At 46.5% G+C, this 20,835-nt stretch overlaps 1 protein-coding gene across 4 annotated transcripts in view; it reads left to right on the forward strand.

Annotated features, from left to right (window-relative positions):
* ALS2CL (ALS2 C-terminal like) overlaps window positions 1-20,835 on the forward strand; it is a 44,480-nt gene that overhangs the window by 5,538 nt on the left and 18,107 nt on the right. For 2 of the 4 annotated variants that reach the window (XM_035554539.2, XM_035554540.2), the window contains exons 2-10: window positions 12,498-12,606; window positions 13,429-13,621; window positions 15,371-15,436; window positions 16,160-16,325; window positions 16,755-16,883; window positions 17,207-17,326; window positions 19,124-19,200; window positions 19,603-19,669; window positions 20,204-20,400. In XM_035554539.2, coding sequence (XP_035410432.1) covers window positions 12,498-12,606; window positions 13,429-13,621; window positions 15,371-15,436; window positions 16,160-16,325; window positions 16,755-16,883; window positions 17,207-17,326; window positions 19,124-19,200; window positions 19,603-19,669; window positions 20,204-20,400 — 1,124 coding nt within the window. Of the gene's footprint in view, window positions 1-1,880; window positions 1,947-11,860; window positions 12,088-12,497; window positions 12,607-13,428; window positions 13,622-15,370; window positions 15,437-16,159; window positions 16,326-16,754; window positions 16,884-17,206; window positions 17,327-19,123; window positions 19,201-19,602; window positions 19,670-20,203; window positions 20,401-20,835 lie in introns of those variants that run through there. The other 2 variants (XM_050709317.1, XM_050709316.1) reach the window with 2 other exon arrangements.

Raw genomic sequence — 20,835 nt, forward strand, 5'->3', positions numbered from 1 at the left:
AGTTTCTCACGAGAGCTTTACCAAGCTAGAGTCAAAAGGAATAATGGGATTAAAACGTGAATCCAAGACACACTTGGCCAAGTTGCGAAGCTCAGCTTGAGTCCAGGTCTAAATGCCCTCAATGGGTTGAACCTGAAAGTTTTAGCTGTGAGGTGGGCTCTCTATCGTCCCAGCATGGAGCAGAGCTCCTGGACTTTTCACTCACTGCTGCCGGGGTGCTGGGGTCCCCAGGCTGCATGCTCGGTGAGGAAGGTGCTCAGCAGTGCAATCTCTCAAACCCTCTTTGGAGGGCAGGCACAATCATAAGCACCATCAGGGAGAAATCCCTATTCTTACAGGATCTGGAGGCCGGAAAATCCTCCTGGCCTCAAGCACCTGTGCAAAGACCTTGTAAAGACTTGAGGCTCAAGCGGTCTCGAATGGCAAGGTGCCCACCTGGTGGGTGAGCACTTCCTTGGGATGTGGGAAATCTGATTTAATTCCCAACCTTGGACCGGCAGGAAAAGTTCTGTGATAGTGCTGGAGCCTTAGTCGCCAGCTCTCTGCTGTCTCAGCTTGCAAAGCAGGTAGGAGGCTGGCACTGAGCTCATCACTCGCTCATCCTTTCCATTCCCTTGGCCGCATCCTGCCCTGGTATGTATCATTCCCTGCTGCATATGGGGCTTGTTGCTCTGCCTGCCCTTGTCATGCAAACTAATTTAAACGGTGAGTTATGGGCACATACCATCCAAAAAAGACCCGGGAGTCTGGGAAAGCAGGAAGGAAGCCAACACAACAGAAGAATCTCTCCGAACAAAAGGTGATCGAGGCACCTCTTGTCCCCTGCTCCACCCTGTGCATCCTCGCTGTACGAAGCTGACTCGTCCTCATCCCTCTGCCCGCAGTGAGTGCCACGAGCTTGGGAAAGTCCTTGAGGTCACGTAGCCAAGGAGGAGGCGAGCCGCTGAGTCGGAAGATGTTGGAGGGCCTGGGGAAGAATGGGGCTTTGTTCATGCTCTGAAGCAGAAGGGGAGGGCACGGGGCTGCTGTTGGGCTGCGGATTTACTTTTTCCTGGTGCAGAGAGTGAGCATGCAGCAGGGGCTGCAGCTTCAGCAAAACATCTTTGACAAAACATTTGTGGGGATTTGCTAATTGTGGATTGATTGGAAAAACATGGGGATTGTGCTGTAGGAGAGCTCCTATAGGTGGGCTGGGCAGGACACTGGGTCAGGTTGTTGTTTTTGTATATTTATTTTTTGTTTAATAAAAGGAGGGGGAAATTATTGCTGCTGGCTGAGGGGTAGCGGAGGACAGGCTGCATGCATCATATGCATCACATGCAGCCTGTCACACGCTCTCAGCAGCAGGCTCTGAATGGCAGGAAGCGTCCCGTTTCCCAGGGCTTCCGCCTGCCTCCTGTGGGCTCCAGCAAGTGCAGAAGTTGCGAGAGGAGAGAGACCAGCAGAACAAGGAGAAACGTAGAGGAGCTTCACTCGGCAAACAGTTATGGAAATGCATCGTAGGTGAAAAGCAATCAAAGCTGAGCACTGCCATTGCACACAGGAAAAAAAAAAAATATATATATATATATATATATATCCTGTTGTTTTCAACTGCAGTTTCCTGCGTTTTAACTTTTCTTTCAACACGTGCTGCAAGAGCTTATCTCTCAATCTTTTTTTTTCTTTTTTTTTTTAAAAAAAAAAAAGTGAAAAACAAGTAATTGCTGTAGAAACCCCATTTACGCAGGTTTCGTAACTGTCTCTCCGGGCCCTGTGGGTGTCTCAGTTAATGAACAGGCCCAGATTTGTGTTTCGGCAGAGGAGGTGGCTGGACGTGGGAGGGAGCGGTGGGAGGGGAGAGCGGCAGCTCTGGGAGCTGCGGGTATTTCAGGACTCGGGAGCTTGGAGGAGCTGCTGCCGTAGCACTTAGCACAGGGGAGTTGTAATTGGCCGCCTTATGTGAGGTACGTTGCTCTACGCGCTGGTTATTTTTGGGTTTTGCGACCCGTGTTTGTTGGTCGGTTGTGTTCCCATTAATCCCGAGGCTCAGTTTCGCGTGTAGCGTAGGAAGGGTGTGAAATCGGCTGTAGCAGGCTGAAGGGGACTGCTGAAGGTGGTGTCTTACTGATAAAACTCCTGAAGCAGTGTAAAGCTTGGGAGTGTTTTCTGAAAGCAGAAGTCATACCTGTGCAGGTGGCCACAGGTGTGGAGTGCATTTTCCTGGAGTGCAAAATGCACGTGCGTGCACCCCGTGCTTCATCTGGACAACATGTTGGCTTGAAGGAGGTGCAACATCTTTAAGTATATAATTCCTAGGACAATCCCGAGCCATAAAATCCTCTTATTGCTCTCACCTTGTGTCCTCAAGAAAGAGATGCTGGACAGCACGTGCACATGGGGTCCCTTTCCTGCAGGCAGCTACCCCGTCCCCTGTGTTGGGTCTTGCTCCTTATTTTAGGAAGGGATTTTCCACCCATGCCAGGCAAGCAGGCAGCCTTCCCTGGCAATGTGAGCCTGATGAAGCAAGGCTGGAAACGGTGCGTTCATGCTGGGTTTGCACAGCTTGCCTGGCAGAGTAAAGAAACCAATACCCAGCTAATTAGTCACGGCGAGAGAGGCTGATAAGCTCGCCTGGGTTTCTGCAAGGGAGGGAAGCTGTTGAAGGCTTGCAGGTGGTTTAGGTGTTAAGTGAAAAGTCTGGGTCAAAGGCCCAATTATAGGGGAATGGTAACACACTTCAGGTTTCTTAAAAGGACCAAACAACTAGGTTTTTAGAGCCAGAAGAGGAGGAGCCGCAGTTCATGGGAGGGATTGTTGTTTTTAAGCTTTAACTTGGTTTAATTTGGACCTGAACCAAAGCTGTCTCTCTTTGTCTGTGGAAATTTCCTATGGCCAGGAAGCTTCCTCGACCTTGCAGCTGCTTCCTCGACTTCACTGTGTCATTACTGCAATGACTTCAACTCCCAATAAGCTCCAAGACAAGATTTTTGAGGATTTGCAAGGAAAATAGGCAGAATTGTCTGTCAAGACCCTGCTTTCGATTTGGTAGGGCCTTTTGGAGGCAAAATATATAAACACATTCAAGAGGGATATGATCAATTTGGGTCCATAAGCAGATTCTAGGAAGCAGTAGGGTTTGTACCTTTGAGATCCTTAATTCAACAGCTGGTTCTTTGGGGAATACAAGGGGAATGGACCTCAGAAGAAGGCCAAGCTCACATTTGTTGCTCTTAGTGCCAGACTAGCTGGGCCACTGGCCTGACCTGGCTGGGCATTGTTTACATTCTTGTTGAATTGGAAGAGGCTCATGCAAAGCACTTGGGACTCAACAAACAGGAATTTTATTGTGAAACAGTTTTGCCAGGACTTCTGACCAGCTCTTCAGGTCATCAAAAGACCTGGGCTTTGGTGCTCAAAGTGCCTCAGTGAGCTGTGGCGTCTTGGAATGATGATCAGAGGTTAGGGAGAGCTGGTGACTCTGTGCAGGTCTGTCCTGCCTTCGCTGGCTTGTAATTTGTCCTCCAAGAGCACCTGAAGGCTTTGATTAAACACTGGGAACTTCCTACTGCACTGAGTCTTTGGTGAAGGCCTTGAGCTCTAGAGACAGGAGGAGGAAAAATTTGGCAGCTGCTCAGTTGGGCTTGGTGTAAATGTTCCTGGCCGGGAGACAGCTTAAGGAATCCAAACAGAAAACAGAGAACAGCTGAGTGCAGGGATGACACTAATCCAGGCAAGTCTTTTTATCTCCGTTCCTCTTCCTTTGTACGGGCTTCAGCCCTGCCCTGTTTCTGGCAGGTATTGGGGATGCCGTGCTAAAGGCTTCGTGTCTTTAGGCTTTCCTTGGGTCACTTGGTAGGGCAGATCTGGGAGGTCCTGAAAGTTGCATTTCATTGTGACACCTTGATACCTTTGAGTATTATGCCTTCAGTGTAAGCAAATGGACTCGATGATCCTTATGGGTCCCTTCCAACTCAGGATATTCTATGATTCTATGAAATGTGTCTGAGATGAGAGGAGAGTCAGGGCAGCCCTAGGATGGATCTGGAGCCTCCCTTGTGAATATCTGGTGAAGTCAACCTCACTCTCACAGGTGACTGCTGTAACAATTTTGTGATGGTCCCATCTTTTAGCACAGAGGAAATGAAAGCTTCTCTGGTCCTACTCAATTTCTGGAGGTCCTGAGCGGAGGGGATGGAGCAGGGTGGTTGTGTTACTATACATTGAGCTCCATCTTGTTCATGAAGCAATTGTACCATCAGTTCTCCCATTGTCCCAAGGGACACTGCTGTGATACACTTTGTGCCTCTGGGTTGTTTTAAAGGCTGCAATTCCAGCTCATACTCTGAGAGTGACTCAAAACTGCTTTGATAAAGATGGTAACATATTCTGAATGTCAGATGTGTAGCACCTCTGTCATTTATCTTGCTTTTTGAAGCCCATTTGCTTTGGAAAAGTAGAGTTGGCATATGCGGAGTACAGGGCCAAGTAAAAAGGAGCTCCTGTTCCCAAAGCTGTGATACAAAATTGTACAAAATTTCCTATAATATTCTCATTCCAATGGTGAATTATTGAGTTTGCTCTTTTCATGGTCTCCTTTCCTTAGATGCCCCTAGGCAACCTGCAGCTACGTCACATCTGGCTTGGAGTTTCATCTAGCGTCTCCAAGTCATTTTGTGTTGCATATCAGTTGCAGGGTCAGAATAGCTCTGCTTCCACTTGTGAATGCTGCTTGCAAACGATAACGATAATGGGAGGTACAGGATCATAAGGGATTAAACCACTAAATAAACATTTCACCTGCATGCCTTATCATACTTGTCTCATTATTTACAGCGTTTAAATGATATCTTCTAATTGTGGTGAGAGTGATCTTCTCTAGCCTTAGCTGTCAACAAGTAAAATGTCCTATTGGAGTTAACTCTCTAATTCTGTAGCTAGTGAACAGACCAGGCGTGCCCAAAGGTCCCTTCATCTCACTTAGGCTGAATTAAATTGAGCTTCTCATGTGAAGCTTCTCATGTGAGCTTCTCCTACCTATGCTGGTTACAAAGAGGGTCTGAGGCAGGTAGCTCAGCCTTTGGACAGCTGAAAAGGGCAGATGGGTTTTGTCTTTTTGAGGTCAACTATAATTTTCTGTTTGTTTTTATTGGCCTTGGGAGGGAGCTTCCTACGGAAGAGAAACGAACTCCCAGTTTGGGTTTGGGGAAGAAAGAACAAAAAAAATGTTGGGTCCGTTAATGTTTGTGTCAAGCTTTTGCGTTCCCTGTTTTTTTTTTTGGGGGGGGGGAAAAAAAGAAAAGAAAAGATAAGCATGCTCACTCATAGCTTCCTGTTTTTCCTGTTTTGAAGATTGACAAAGACAAAAGTCGGGGGGGGGTGGGGGTGGCACAACTTCTCCTTGGGCTGAAAAATGAATTACTAACATTTCTGCAGAGAGTACTGCTATCTTGTTTGACCCTCCTTAAGCTCCTGGCTGCACGCTGTTATCCTAAATCTGCTGAGATTTTAACTTGGTTCATGTTTTCACTACCTTGCATTGTTTCATCTCTTATTGCCTGAGGTCCTACCATGGAGGCAACCAACAAATGGTTTTATGGCTGATGCATAAAATCAGCAGTATCAAGTCAGGCTACCTCACCTCTGATAAAGCAGAACATCGTGTCTGGAGAAGAACAACACAAAAAGCTGGAAAGGGCTGTGGTAATACTTCCTCCATATGTGCTTACCTCCTCAGGGACTTCCTGGGCTCGAGTTGATGTCTTTGTTTTTATTAGCTTTTAATTGATTTTTCCTCCATGGACTTGTCCAGCTGCTTTTGAATGCACTTATAAGACACTCATAGCAACAACAGACTCTTGTGGCAGTGAGTTCCACAGTTTAATTAGAGGTGGTGAGCGAGGTAGGACATCCTGCTGGTTCTCCTGAGCTGGCCCCATTGCTTGAGGGCAGAGGAGGTTGTGCTGTGGTCCTAACGTATCTTGTGTGGCCTCAGCTCTGTGGCAACCTGGACCACTAGCTTGAGGATCTCGTCCTTGGGGAGAGTCTTGGTGGGTCTGTTCATTTTCTTGTGTTTTCAAATAATGTCATGAACAGTGTCTACCTTCTCTTATCGTTATTCTGCTCAACAGTTTCCCCTAGTTAAGAAAAGTTTGAACCAGACCCTCTAGTTCCTTCGCACTCAGACTTCTGCTGGCATCTGCACGTTCCCTGTATTCTGGGCTAAAGTCTAATCTAAATAACTACTACCTCTTTTGTTCTCCCCCTCTGTTCAATGCTAAGGGCTGTCCTGGGATTTGGGGTTGTATTGTCTTTCTGCCCTATTTATTCCCAATTATTTCTTGCACATTGTGTGTTTTTGGTGGCTATGAGGTGGCTCCAGTAAGTTGGTTGCTAATTCATTCCGGGGCTTGACGTGACAGTCTGAACGGGAGCATTCACTCCAGAGTGTTGGTGTTGGTTAAACAAAGCTTGGAACTGTTTTTTCGCACGACAAAATGGTCTTTGTGCTGGCCTGAATGCAGACTCAGCTGGAGCGTGACACGTGAGGGGAGATGTCGTTTGGAAATATAATTAGCTGCATGAGGAACTTGGTCCTTAGAGAAAAGTAGCAAAGGTTAGGATTGAGAGAGGAGCAGTGTCTCAGCACGGGACACCAGAGTTTGCTCCCATGGCCCAAGGAGCTCCTGAATTTATGGACTCTGAGCTGGCGCTGCTAATGAAGGAGGATATCCCAGTCTGCTTGTGGGCGTGTTTATATGCCAGTGCATTAAATAAAGCTGGGGAACTGATTTAGGCTAAAAACTTACGTGGCAAAGAAGGCTAGGTTCAAGTTCAAACAAAGTTTTCCTTCATTCTCTCCACATTAAGATGAACCCTTATGGTTCCATTTTTTCCATTTTTTTCCCCTTTAAAAAATATTTTTTTTGGTCGTGATGACACAGGCGTTGAGCTGAATGAAGGGAGCAAACATACTTAGGTCTATGTTCATTTCAGTTTAAGGTCCCTATATTTATCTCAAAGCATCACTGTGATGTGACAGAAAGCGTTGATCTGTAATAACTCAATCTGACAAATTTAATGGCAGATTTTGTGCAGAACTCTATGGTATTCTACTCTGTGATGTGCATGCTTTAGAGCTATACACTGCATGGGGAAAAGTATAATGGTCATGCAAAGGAAAAGTGAGTTGTTAACAGTGGGGGAGGAATTGTGTCCTGGGCTCCTAGAAGACAGGGTGGTTTGAAAGCCCCAGCAAGCTTTTTGTTTCAAATGCTTCAGGCTGCAACCTGCTGCTAAGTGGAAGGGCATTTACCAGTCCAAGTGTAAGTGCTCATGCTCTATATTGCATCCTCAGAGGGATTTAGTAGCTTTAGTGAGAAGCAACACCATTACCAGCATGAGAGAAAGTGAACTACAGACTGAAAGGTGATATCTAAAGAAGAGTTTAGGGCTTACTCTGATGGAGAAGTATCTTTAGTACCTCTTGGCTTCAATTTAGGCTGCTTTTATTTTCTTCTGGACTACAGCTTGAATTATTGCAGCTTTATACTTGGACATGCTCTGTAGCAGGAAGGTACGTCTTGAGCTACATGGCAATAACTTGACTGCCTCTCAAAGGACAAGAAAGGGAAAATTTGGCCTGTTTGAGGAGTGGATGTGACAAAGCATCGGATAGGCATTGTTTCTGAGGCTGTTGATAGTAAAAAGATCAGGAACTGAAAGGATGGTAGAGATTGGAAGGGCTTCAGTGGTGCAATGTCCTGTAGGACAGCCGATGCAGGGAAAGGGAAGAGATCACTTGGAGGGACTAAAGCAAATGTGGTCATGGCTTTTACATCCCAAGAAGTTCAGTATTATGATGCCCTGAGCGCTCCCTAAATCTGGCATTGTTCTTGCCATGTTTCTCCTGTCTGAGAATTCTTTGTTTTAATGGAGTGTTTTTATGGACTGATAATATTAACTTTAATGTAGAAGGGGATTCACAAGAGGAAGATGGAAAATGAACAGTCCCTGTGTGAAGATCCAGTTTGTTCCTTACTGTAGAGGAGGTGATTGGATTGTCTGGCTGGATGTGTTTCCAGGAGAAACTTTGTACCATGTCTCACGTTAAGGGGCTTTCCAGACATTTTCATGGTGGAACAGCTGCTTCAGAGCTACAGACCCCACAAAGCTGAAAACGAAGCTCAGCAGTTCACCAAAATGTCTTTTTGCTTGGTTTCCTAGCTGTTCCACCAGTTTCCTCCAACTGGGTGTAACTTCCTGTTGTGGCTCCTCGAGAGATGTGCTTTGCTGTCGCAATGTGCAGTTTTGGACAGACCCTGCTGAGGACAAATGCTCCTCCAGCTGATCCAGGCTGCTCAGTCTGTTGGATGCTTGGGAACTGCTTATGCTCGTATTAGCTTCTCCATCGCCCTTTGTTCTGCCCCCGTTGTCATGCATGGCAAACAGGCCAAGAACACGACAGGCCTCAGACGTCCAGTGACTCCCACAGATGCTGTTTCTCAAGGCCTTTCTTGTTTCTGAGTGAATACTGCTGCTAGTGTTCCTTCTCTAACTGCAGACATGGCTTTCCTGTACCTTCATTTAGGCAGAGGGAACAGAAACCTCTTCTATTTTGGAAAATGTTCTCCTAGAGAGATCTCACCATTCTTCATAGGAGCCTGAAGCAGGTGGGTGGCTGTGTTTTGCCAGTGGGAGTCTCCATCCTAGCAGGCCCTATGGAGACTTTCGGGGATCTTCATCCTAACAGGAAACTTTCTGATTTTTGCACGTAAAACCAGCTGCTGTCATGCTGTGCACAGCGGGCGGACCCTTCCTTGGGGGCACACATCTTGCAGTTCTGTCTGAGGGGTGCACTGTCTTTGGAGGTCCTGACACCCCACCAACAGCAGAGCTGTGTGTGAAGATCAGAATAAAACCTCCTGAATGGGCTTCACAGGAGCTCTGCTCAAGCTTGCCCTGCCCTTCCTCGAACACAGAATTACAAAAACCCAGGCAGAGGGAAGGAAGACTGTGACAGCCGGGTCCCAACACCCAGCACCACTGCACTTGTTCAGTTTTCAGGTGTGCAGACGTGCAATGTGACCTCTGCATGCCCCAGACCGTCCCGATTGTTTCCTTTGCGCCCTGTGGCTGAGTCAACGTTGGTTTTATTCACAAGGTGACGAGCTTCAAATCCCCTCTGCCTGACTGAGCTGGAATACGTGTGCAAGTGCTGTTTTACAGAGCTGATGGGGAAAGCCTGGAAATGATGTCTGAGACTCGTGCTTACCTTATTGGGTGAGGGGATGTGGCAACTTAGGTCTTTTTGTGGTGCCAGAAGGGCTGTTTTGAAATGTGACTGGTGCCAGTCATTCAGCAAATGAGCCTAAACTGTTGTGTTCGGGCTGGAACTAGCCCACAAGTTTCCTTGGAAGGGCAAGAACATGATTACTTAAAAAAAATAATAATAATAGTAATCACGACTGCCACCAAAAAAACACAAAACCCACCAGCACCACCAAAAAGAACACACCAAACACTTTTTTGCACCAAAAAGAACAACACATCATGTTAACTCTGTATCGGGTTATAATAGAAAAGACGGTCCACAAGCTTCTGTTTCTTGCAGTTAGCTTGGGTGTCTATACAGTGCTGCTGTTTCAGGGATTTCTCAGCCCATGTACTGCACCACAGGGATGCTTTGGGGATGTCCCAGTAAAGTCTGAGCTTGGGACTTCGTGGGTGATCGGCTATGGGATCTGCAGGTGGTCTGAGAGGAGAAGCTCATGGCTGGAAGGAGCAATACATCCAGCCCAGTAGGTTCCCCCAGACACCTGGTAGGACCCCTCTGGTCCTTCCAGTGCAGAAACAATCAGATTAGCCTTAGGTTGTGGCAGGGATGTTCCTTTGGTGTTGCATGTATGATCCTCAGCCCCCTGGCCATGGCCTATCCTGGCTGGTGGAGCAAAGCCATGGGTATCTGCACCCCTGCTTTGAGCCATGCAATTTTCATTTTTTCATTAAGCCACCTGTATGTGATGGTTGGGTGGTTTCTCTGCCTGTTTTGGTAGGAGACGAGTTTGGGAAAGTCTTTCCGAGTCTGGCACCTAACATCCATTCTTTTTGTTCAGCCTGGATTAAAACCTGTTCTTGCAGAACTAAAGGACCAGATGCGCCCCTCTTACAGCAGTGACCCTCCCTCCCTCTCCAAAAAAAAAAAAAAAAGAGAGAGAGAGAAAGCAGTCAGGCATAAAAAAAATATGAAAACCCACCAGACAGTTACTCAGTGATCGCAATACCACCCCCACTGCCTGCCTGCTGTTCTGCTGAAGCATTTGAAAGCGCAATGCTGTCACATATCCAACCTGATTCTTTTTCCCTGATTAAGCAAGCTACTCACACTTAGAAATTCGCAACAAGCTTGAACGCTCTTGAGTACCTTTGAGAAACAACTTTATCTTTGTGTCTACAAGACAGGGTGATTAGCAGTAGTGGAAAATAAACTTTACTATCTGCCCTGTCCTCCTGGTGCTGTGGGGTGAGGGCTGTTTGGCTGCTGCTTTGTTTTGCTTTTTTCCTGGTTCAATTGCTCTCTCTGGGAGGGGCGAGGAGGAGTCTGGATTCCAGCATTTTGACCTGGTTGCATGCACAGAGCTTTCCTTTGGGACAACTCAGCAACGCTGCTGCAAAAAATAGCCTTATGGTCATGTGGAGCTTGATGTATGAAAACTTGTGTACTAATAAGATTATGGGATTTTTTAATGCTTTCCATTTTTCAGACAAATGAAATTTAAGAGGCAGTGGTTACAAAGGAGAAAATACTGTCGTTCATCTGTGTAGTATGTAGTTGTGTTTGGACCTGAGCAACCACTTAAAACCAGGCCACTTAACCATCCAAATTGCAAAATGTCCCTTATTCCATGGTGCTGTATCACTCCAGGCTCTGGGCTGACAAGGAAAGGGAGCTCCTGAACAAGGTTTGGTGAGTTTAGGGAGCTCAAATGCTTGTGTAGCAATGAACCCAGCCTCCAAGAAGCTTAAAAAGGAGACACTCCCACCTAAGCTAGTCACCCAGGGGAAACTTTTATAGCCCATGATGAGATGTTCAAGGTATTTCTTCCCATGAAGTGTAAATAGTAGGCTTAGGCTTAGATGTCTGACTTCTGGACAACTCAACACAAGGAGAATGAGTCTTGTCTGCTATCTACAGAAATCAAGCTAGAGGCTTAGGATGCCTTAGAGTATCTTGCCAGCGGACAGCCTGAGTTTAGCTCTTGCTGGGGACGGTGCAAATATGCTAGTTACATCTGTATTAGTAAATAAATTAGGTCTGGCTCCATAGCCAAGTGGTTACGGCATAACCTATGAACAGCTGAGCTCTCCTCACCTCCCCAACCTGCGTGGCTGCGTGCAAGCTGCCTGCTTGTAATGGTCCCTTGGCCACGTCTGAGCATTGTCTGGGACTGCACTAGTTGGCACACATCAGAATTGTGCCAAAGTCTGCCACCAATTTAGCAATCTTCGCAGCATGTTGCCAACACTCATTCGCTTGCTGTTGTGGGTGTAACCTTTTGAGCCTGCACTCCAGCCAGGCCAAGGATAAAAGTGGACAGACCATATGCAGCACCTTCATTCTGCTGTTTTGCTTCACAAAACTGAATTAGTCTGAGTTGTGTGTTGTTTCTCTCGGTTACTATCTCGGTTCCGCCCATAGTATTTTCACCACCTGGGCTTTTTCCAGATTAGTCTCTCATGACGTGCTATTAGCTGGCTGGTACGCACTTCCTCTGATACATTTCTTTTGGGAGGTGAGGCTAGGAAGGAGGAAGCTACTGAAGCTACTGGAGTGTGCTCACATGGGTTTGTTGATTTTTTTTTTTTTTTCTTTTTTTCTCAGCACTTCAGTTGAAGTGCTGCCCACTTCCACTTTAGGCAAGCTGTCCCTGTTGACACTGGAGTTGTGACACGACCAGGAGTGCAGCGTCCTGCTCAGAAAGGAGTAACGCCAGACTTCTGTTCCTCCAGAAGGCTGGACGCTTTGCAATGGCTGGCAGGGCTTTGCAGCTCCGTACGATAGCTTACGATGCCAAAAGGTGCAGGCTGAGGCACGCGGGCAGAAAACTGGTGAGAGACGGGAAGACATGCTCTGCTTCATCTTTTGTGTGACCTCAGGGATTTCCCTGTGGGAGACTGAATCTGGCACTAAGCAAGATTAACACCCACTGAGATGTTTAGGGCTATCTCAGCCGCATGGAGAAGTATCGTGGTCAATGTGAGAAGTTCTTCAGCTGGGGCATCAGGAAAATGGGCTGTAGTCTCAGTGGTCTTCTGTGACACCTCCTCATCTCTCTTGAGTTGTTGGGTTTCTGTTTCCTCTTCTAATATTTGTAAATGCTTTTTGAGGACAGCAATTACATCTGCGTGTGAATGCTGCCGAGAGCAGGGAAGGCTGAATGTTTGCAATGAGCACCGAAGCCATCAGTAGATGGATAGCCTTGCAGGGGCTTCATGTGTGCCTTTTGTGTTGTGTCCAGGACATGTGTGCAGCTGAAGCTACGGCATCGTTGCTCCATGCAGAAGAAAACTTCTCGGCGTGCCTGGCACGGATAGATGCCCTCATCTTCAAGCCTCTGCTCCAGGCAGGTAGGTTGGAGAAGACTAGCTCTTTGCCTCTACTTCTTGCCTTAGGTCAGTGGCACACCTATGAAGGGAGTTATACTCGAAACCCGATGGCTGAGGGCTTGCTGGGGGCAACCTTTCATGCAAGGCGAGGACTGTGATTCCTGTTGGTTTTAGAGGTTAATCCAATTTCTGAGCAGTGTAACTTCCAAGGCCTGTTTCCAGCATGACATGGAAATCCCACATGCTTCTCACATATGTATGACCCCTGAACTGTGCCTGTTCTGCCTCCCTGCTCTTGGTCTGTGCTCCTGCCCATCTTTGAAGGTGAAACTTGTGGGTGCAGGTTCTAAGCTGGCAGTAAATCAGAGCAGCTCCACTGAAATAACAAATCCATAAATATTCACAAGCCTGTCTGGCCAAAAGTGGTGAGACTGGATTAGGCCCGTAGGCTGTTTCCCTCCTATGCCATCTTTCCTTTTTGGTCTGTCCTCCAAGAAGACTGGGAGCAGCCCTTTGGGCCAGGGGCAAAAACTCCCCCAGTTTTTCCCTGATGCTCGTGTCTGAGCTGGGTCTGAGCCCTGCAGGCTGCTGTGACCACATGCCCCATGAGAATGGAGGGAGAGGAGAAGGCCTTAGCATGGATAACCCATGCAATTACCGACAGGGGCCCAACCCTAAATAATCATCATCTCCTTCCTCACTGGAATTATTTTCCTATAAGAATATTTGTACTTTACACTGACAAATTGGGCTGAGTACTAGGTGCAGGCAATGTCTTGCACAAGGTTTCCTGGATTTAAGGCTTTTTGATGGCCTTTTCTCCCCTCTCTCTTTCCCCTAAAGAGCCTAGTGACCAGAAAGGAAAGGAGAACTTTAAGCTCTTCCTGCTCCTGAATGATCAATTTCAAGCTCTCTGGAACCTCACAGAAGAGAATTACCGGACAGTGAAGCAAAAATGCAGCACTTCGGAGTCATTCTGCATCCAGGATATTTACATTGTCTGGAAAGGAGACCTGTTTCTAAGCCTCTACATCCAGTAAGTACAGAAGAATTTTTGGAGTAAGAATAAGGTACCAAATTTATCAAATACCTCTACCAGACATGGTAAGTTAGCGCAAAAGGGATGCATTTAATATGTATGGTGCTGTTCAGTCATCAGGTCAGAGAAGGGGCTGCATTCAGTATCTTTGCAGATCATCTAATAAGTAGCCTTTCTTGTATCTGTGACTTGGCTTTTAAGAGGCAGAATTTTTCTTGCAAATACACACATATATTTTTAAATGCATCTTGCAAATGGAAAGAAGACCAACAGGAAAACTTGTGCCTGGGGGACTGAGCAAAGGCTGAGTTGTCATGGGAATGGAAAGGTGTACACAGGAAGGTTTAAAGGACTAATAGGGACGAGGAGAGAAAGATGTCACCAGACACAGTTCATATTACCTCTTTGTGCCATGTTTATTTGGTTTTGGCTAGGGATATGATAGCAAGTGATGGAGGTAGCATGATATGAAAAACATAATGCCCCATAGCTCTTTCTACAATTAATTACATGTCTGCTCCCCATCTGTCTGCAATGCAAAGTAAATGTTTGTCAAAGTCACTGGAGTGTGTGTAACCTGTGTGTTGATGTCCTACCATGACAAATAGGCTGTGGGCACCTGAGGTGACGTAAAGATCAGACGATGTTTGGTCCTTCATTCATCTCAACAATGGCCAAGCTCTGACTAGATGGGTTTGTACCATCTGGGAGGTTTGGCACACACGCAGGACTGGGAGATGGCCATTCTGGTTCTTGGAGATAGTTGTTCATCTAGTCTTGGTTTTGCTTATGGGTACACAGACGGAGGAGGAGGAAAGGCTACTTTTTGTTTTGTTTTTACTTGGACAGCATCGTTTTGGGAAGTGATGCACTACAAACTTTGCCTTTATGTGAACAGGCTTTGGAGCAGAGTATGTTCGTTTGGAGCCTGATTCAGTGAATTAGAATTGGTTTGTCTGAAAAAGGCACAAAAGAGATGAAAACTTGTGTTGAGGTTTCAGCTGGTGAAAAGGAAGAGCTTATCTGAAGACCTCTTTTCCCCTCGTTTTGAAATTAAGCCTGTTTTTGTTGGATGTCATGCAAAAAAAAGCTGGTTCCTACCCACCACTGCTGACTCACTCTGTGCAAACTTAATGCTATAATGTCTCATCCTTTCTGCAGTGATATAGGAGTAAACAAAGCCCCTGCTTAGGGTTCTGAAAATCATCAGTAAATACTGAAAATGTAATCAATGATCATTAGTCTGGATGGAATATCTGATTTATCTGAAATCACTACTGGAAGAAAACATGGTATTTGCTGACAAAATATAGCTCGATCTCCCTCTAGTGTGAGTTCAGATACATTGACGTGGACACTGACAAGCATTTGCCATCAGTAATACAGGCCTGATATATTTACTTCGAGCAGCAGAAATTCATACATCTGAAGTTGATCTCTTATGGTCAGCCTTTGTAGATTTCCTTTCCAAGGCTTTTTGCACAACTTATGCTTGTGTTAAAAGCTGGGAAAACTTAAAGCTCCTGAGACAACTGTAGTGCAAAGTCAATGAGAAATTTAAACCACTGAGGACAAAAAGGGTGCAAGCCAAGGTGGGAGGTCCAGTAGCTGTGTCTCTGCCTCCCTTGAAAATGTGGACCTGACACATTTTCAAATGATCTTCTTCCTTCTGTCACTTAACCTCATAGCTAATATGCATCTCTAACTCAACTCATGTTTGTGTGTTTGTGTTTTATTTACCAACAGATATTTCGTCACTTTTGCCAACTACGTTGTAGTCCATGGCTTCGAACACGCCACAAAGAGCAAAAGGTCAGTGAAAAATGCGTATTTTAAGGGCTGATAGGAACACAGCGATACTGTACGCGTTAAGACACTAAACGAGAGTGAACAGCACTGCACCTTTTGGTGATCGATCTCTGTGTCGTGGTCCAGCTGTCTCTCCTCTGAACTGACCAGAGTGGCTGCTCCCGCAGGCTTCTGAGACCACAGCAGCTGCTGAAAGGTTTCCCCTGCTGATCTCCCTCCATCTCCTTTGTAGTAGGCACAATTCAGACATTTGGGGGAGAGGAATCCAATAAATTTGGGAGTTCAGGGAAGGAGTGGGATCTGAAAAAGCATTTTGTGGGAATCTGGCAGGTAGTTTCCACTGCTTGTTCCGGATATTGTCAGAGTCTCATGGAAAATAGCAAATGAAAGCATGAGAGCAGGACATGAGAGGATTTATAATCACTGTATCTGAGTCATTCAGTGCACAAACCATCATGGAAGTTATGCCATATTCCATGCATCTGTGGGTGTGATTCGTATTTGCAAGAACAGCTGGGCCGGAGACAGAACAAATGAAGCTTTCTTCCTTGTCTTATTTTGGTGTGTTTGGTGTGCAAACATTTGCACTATGTTATCTCCTGCTCTTTGAAGTCGTTTAATATCTTTTCTGGGAGTGAGGTAGCCTGTAGTGCCTGGAAGGCAGAGTAGCAGCAGTTTGCAGAAGGACTAGTTGATGGGCCTTTGTCTTAATTTGCCACCTTGCAGTGAAGCCTGGAAGCACCATAAGACAGTGCTGAAACAATTCCTCACGGACTTCACCTCTGAGACCTCCATGTCACTGGCCTTATACACTGTCCTCCACAAACCGATCCGGGACCACATCGAGCAATACATACTGCTCCTCACCAAGCTGAACGAGGTTCTCAAAGAGGTAGGGGCCTTTGTGTGATGTTACTTATCTGGCTCGTGTTAACATCTTATGGAGAACTTATGGGGCTTTGTGGTGGTGGGAGGGAATCCAAGGCAGGCTGGAAAATGCTTTCCAGTGGACAACCAAGGTGGTGTTAACCAGCACTGGTGGAGCACAGTCCACGCGAAGGTCTCAAAGCAACGAACAGTGGGTCCTCCAGCATAGTCCGAGCTACTTGTCATAGAGAGGAGCTGCAAAGGGTCAAGTAACTGACTTAAGGCTGCACACTTCTGCTGGTGGCATGGATGATGTTAGAACTGGGAGGGTTTGGAGGATTAACCTTCATTAGTCCTTTGAATTCAGAGCTGCTGAGGGTTTTGGTTAGCTGTAGCCTGATGCCCTGCATACCCATGCCTGAAGCATTGATCAAGTCCTGCCTTCCTTTATCAGGGCTCTGAAAAGGATGTGATTACCAGCGCTGTCAAGGAATATGTGAAGCTGGAGTCCTTCATCAGCCAAGTCCTGGATGAAGCTTGTTTTACCAAGACCTTATGGAAATCCTTGGGCTACAAATTCACAGTGAGTCACAGATACAGTGTGTATATTGGCAAGGGGATCCTTGGGAGGTCTGCTTGCCCATGGAGAAAATTTGATATGGATCAGGCATCTGGGGCTTCATTTGGAAACCGGCAGGGCAGTGTGGAAACCTTGAAGAAACATTATGGTCACTAGCTGCTTTAGAAGTTGAACCCTGTGTCCAGTTCTGCTGTCACTGTCAGCTTGTGCCAAGAGGCATCTGGCCTCTGCAGGAGCTGTTGGCTTGAGTTGGATGTCCTCTTCCAACTGTGATGTTTCCTGATGCTCTTGGTCCACAACCTTGACCTTTGTGGCGCTTTTTGCAGGACATGCTGTGTGTTCCTGAAAGGAGGCTGCTGGAGGATAGCAGAAATCTTCCCATCTCTGCCAGCACAAATCGATCAGACAGGATCTTGCTCTTTGACGACGTCCTTGTCTTAATTCAGGTGAATTTTCCAGCCTTTCAGGGGGATTGGAAGGGCAGCACAGATGAACGACACTAAAATTCATATTCTTGTGATGTTGAAACTGCAGCAGAGCTTGGCTATTTGCAAAACCTTATCTTTGATCCATGCACCTGTAGTTTGCAGTGGAGAGTAAGAGAAGAAAGCCTAGTGATGTAAGAACAGAGGAGCATCCACACATCTTCTTCTGTAGTAACTGTGTACTATCTAACCATCACAGACACCTTTTTAATAACCCAAGCCCATGCCTGCATGTGCATCTGTTGATTTTTGTCCTTGCTCACTCAAAGGGGTTCTGATGGGTCAAAAATCTCACACTGTAAACACTTGAGCATAGGACTAAATACGATGTTTCGTGGCTCACCCTGCTAGTGGCATGTGTGCAGAAGTTGTAGGCATTCTTGGGGCTTTTTCAGGGGTTTGGGGCCGGGTGTGGAGCAGACAGGGAGTGTCTACAGCCATGGATGAGCACACAGCGTTTGTTCAAAGCTGTTCTGCAGCATGTTAACGAAGTCCAGCTTGGCTTGATCTGACTGACGGCACCTGTAATCTAGTCTGGCTCTCCTCACATGCACCTCTCTCTGCTTTCCCTTTAGTGATGTGCCAGTGCCCCAGGTGCCTAAACATGACTGCCATGTGAGCTGATGCATCCCACAGCCTCCTTCAAACACGGGCCCTTGTGATAACGCCGGGCAGCTCGGCTGTCAGGGCCTAGGCCTCAGGAAATGGGGTAGCAATTATCTTGTTCAGCTTCATGTAACAGGTTTCTTAGTGCTGCAGTGATCTTACTGTGAGCAAATCCCCCTGGGCTCCCTTTGCAGCCAGGGGAGAGGAACACGCGCTGCCTGGGTGTGGCTCATCTGGCCTATTTTAGGTGCCAAAACTGGGATGAGTTGAATCATGCCCTCAACTCCATTGGCCCCTGGGATGAGAGCCCAGGGTAACCATCTGATGGGGAGATATCTACGTTGTAGACATCTCTGTTCAGCCAACAGTTTCCACCCACTGCATCTCATCTGCTGCTGTGACTGTTATTGGGGCATGTGGAGACATAACTGAACTGGAATTGAACTGGTTATCTTCGGCTGCTAGCAGGGGACTGCTGATCAGGGCTCTGGTGTTGGGAATCTCAACCTTCATTTCTCCCTTTTTTCCCCAAATCTGGTGGATACATCAGTGATTATCTCATGGTGAACTCCATGGTGCCAGTACCCAACCTGGCTCGACTACATCCTACAGACAGAAGCTGTAATGTAGGCACTCAGACTTTAAACAGTGAAGGGAGATGTAAAATTTAAACAGTCTTTACCTAATATTTCAACTATTTCTTATGTTTGCTGCCTCCTTGATTAAAGTAGTAACTCTTTGAATGTCCTCATAGGCCACTGTGTGACTGTGTCATTGAGTCCAGATCCTAGATAAGCGTGCCTTGTGTCAGGGATGATTTGGGAGTGTTTCCATACAATAGGGAAGAAACTCTACAAGAGATGAATACTGTCTAAAAGGTGTCTTGGAACAGAAGGTCTGTTACTGTTAGTGGTGGAGCCATGGATTTATGGACCACCAGTTGTAAGTGATAAACTGAGAATTTTTTTCCTTCCCCTACATTTTTTTTTTCAGTCTCTGAGATCCATCATCGTAGTATGAGGTAGATACATGGACTACAAAAAAAGGGAATTTACTGTGCTGTATATCTTGCTCTGCTGTTCAATGGATTGACACAGCAAGGGCAAAGTGTAGGTTTTACATCAACATAACATCTTTTCCCTTTTGTTCCAGGGCAACAGCTTTCAGAGCTTTGATCTGAAGCTTGTGTGGGTAGATGAAAACAGCAGGGAGAAATCAGCTCCAGGACTGTAAGTAAAAAATCTCCTCTTGGAGGTGTGGGGGGAAGTTTTCAACTTAATTACTTGATTGTGGAACTGAGATAATGGTTCAAAACTGTGTCTCAGTTCCTTTCTCCCTAGTGGTGTTGGTTCTGGGCTACGGGCAATTGATTGCAGCACTTCTCAGATGGGATCACAGCAGCTTCGACTTTCATTGCTTGTGTTTGATGGCATTTTGAAATCAGTAATAAAATGATTTGGGTAGCAGACCTAGAGAACAAAGATGACTTGATAGTTGAGTCCCTCTCCAGAAGGAAAAAATTGGCTGTCAAACTGGCATTAGCTCCTGGGGAAAAAAAAAATAAATAAAAAGCTTCTGTTTGACTGAGAAACATGTTTTTCAGAGTCTCTGCAATGTCTTTTGCTTCACAGGTATGGACTCCGCATTATAACCCCAGAAGAAACATTCTTTCTCTCTGCCAAAGACCCACAGATGAAGGTTAGCAGCGGTCAGGGCCTTTCTGTTTCACCTGGAAGTATCATGTGAAGAGCCTTGAAATAGGGAAATGGCATAGAGGGGATGACAGCTCCATAGTGGGAGCAAAATGTTGACTACTGAGTGGAAACTGACATATCTGTAAGCATCAGGATTTATGCTTCCTGACCCGAAGACAGATTAGTGGGGTCTGCAGCTGCTTAAATGCAGCTGAAACCTTTTTTTTGTGTGTGACTTTTGCCATTTTTTGGTTATTTTAAGCAGAATAATAAGTAGCATGTCTTTTTCTCCATGGAGCCAATACCTCATCAAGGTGGCTCAGATACTGGGTAGTAGGTGGAAGAGGATGGGGTGCTGGAAGTGGAGCTGGGAACAGAACAGGACAGGTGGGCCATAACTCACCAGCTCAGCCAGCTGAATGTCACAGAATTAGTGGGAGCCCCATGGCTGCTTCTGCTTCTCCTGAACTATCTCTTGCTGTGAACCATTTGGCTTTCTTCGCTTGTTCCTTCAGCGCTCCTCTTCCTCTCTTCCCAGGCTGTTTGGCAGTGGAAGCTGAACCAAGCCATCCGCCAGGCTTTGAATGGGAAGCGAGATTTCCCTTTGTGGGGTAAGACAGGAGAAGGCACCGAGCCCCCGTCCTGCCGCTTCTTCACCTACGTCTTCAGGCTGGAGAGCAAGTTCAAAAGCGCATCCTATGAGGGCGAGTGGCACTGGGGAAAGCCTCATGGCAAGTAAGGAAACTTTTTTTCCCCTTTCCTGAGCACGAATATGCAAGGATGGCCTGATGTCTTGACATAGTGCTGCTTGTATCCAGTGGATGCACCAGTGGATATATAGATGGCTGTGGACATGGGTGGGTGCATCCCATGCCAAGGATCTGGACCACAGACTGGGGGCTGGTGACCTCCTGGGATGTGCTGGCTTCTCTGGTTCCTGCCTCGCTTGTTTCCACAGGGAAATCTGGTGTTGAGGACAGATTTGGGGGCATCTGGGACGTATTTGCTTGCTTTCAGAGCTTGGTCAAAGTATGAGTCCTGCCACATGATCTACATCTTGCAGATATCTTGCTAATGATACTGGTTAACGTAGTAAATTGTAGAGGCTGCCCCTAATGTGGCAGTGATCACATTGGAGGCGCTTCACTGAATTATGCCTGTAATTAAGGC

Source organism: Cygnus atratus, chromosome 2 (assembly GCF_013377495.2).
Source record: "Cygnus atratus isolate AKBS03 ecotype Queensland, Australia chromosome 2, CAtr_DNAZoo_HiC_assembly, whole genome shotgun sequence".
Classification (NCBI taxonomy): domain Eukaryota; kingdom Metazoa; phylum Chordata; class Aves; order Anseriformes; family Anatidae; genus Cygnus; species Cygnus atratus.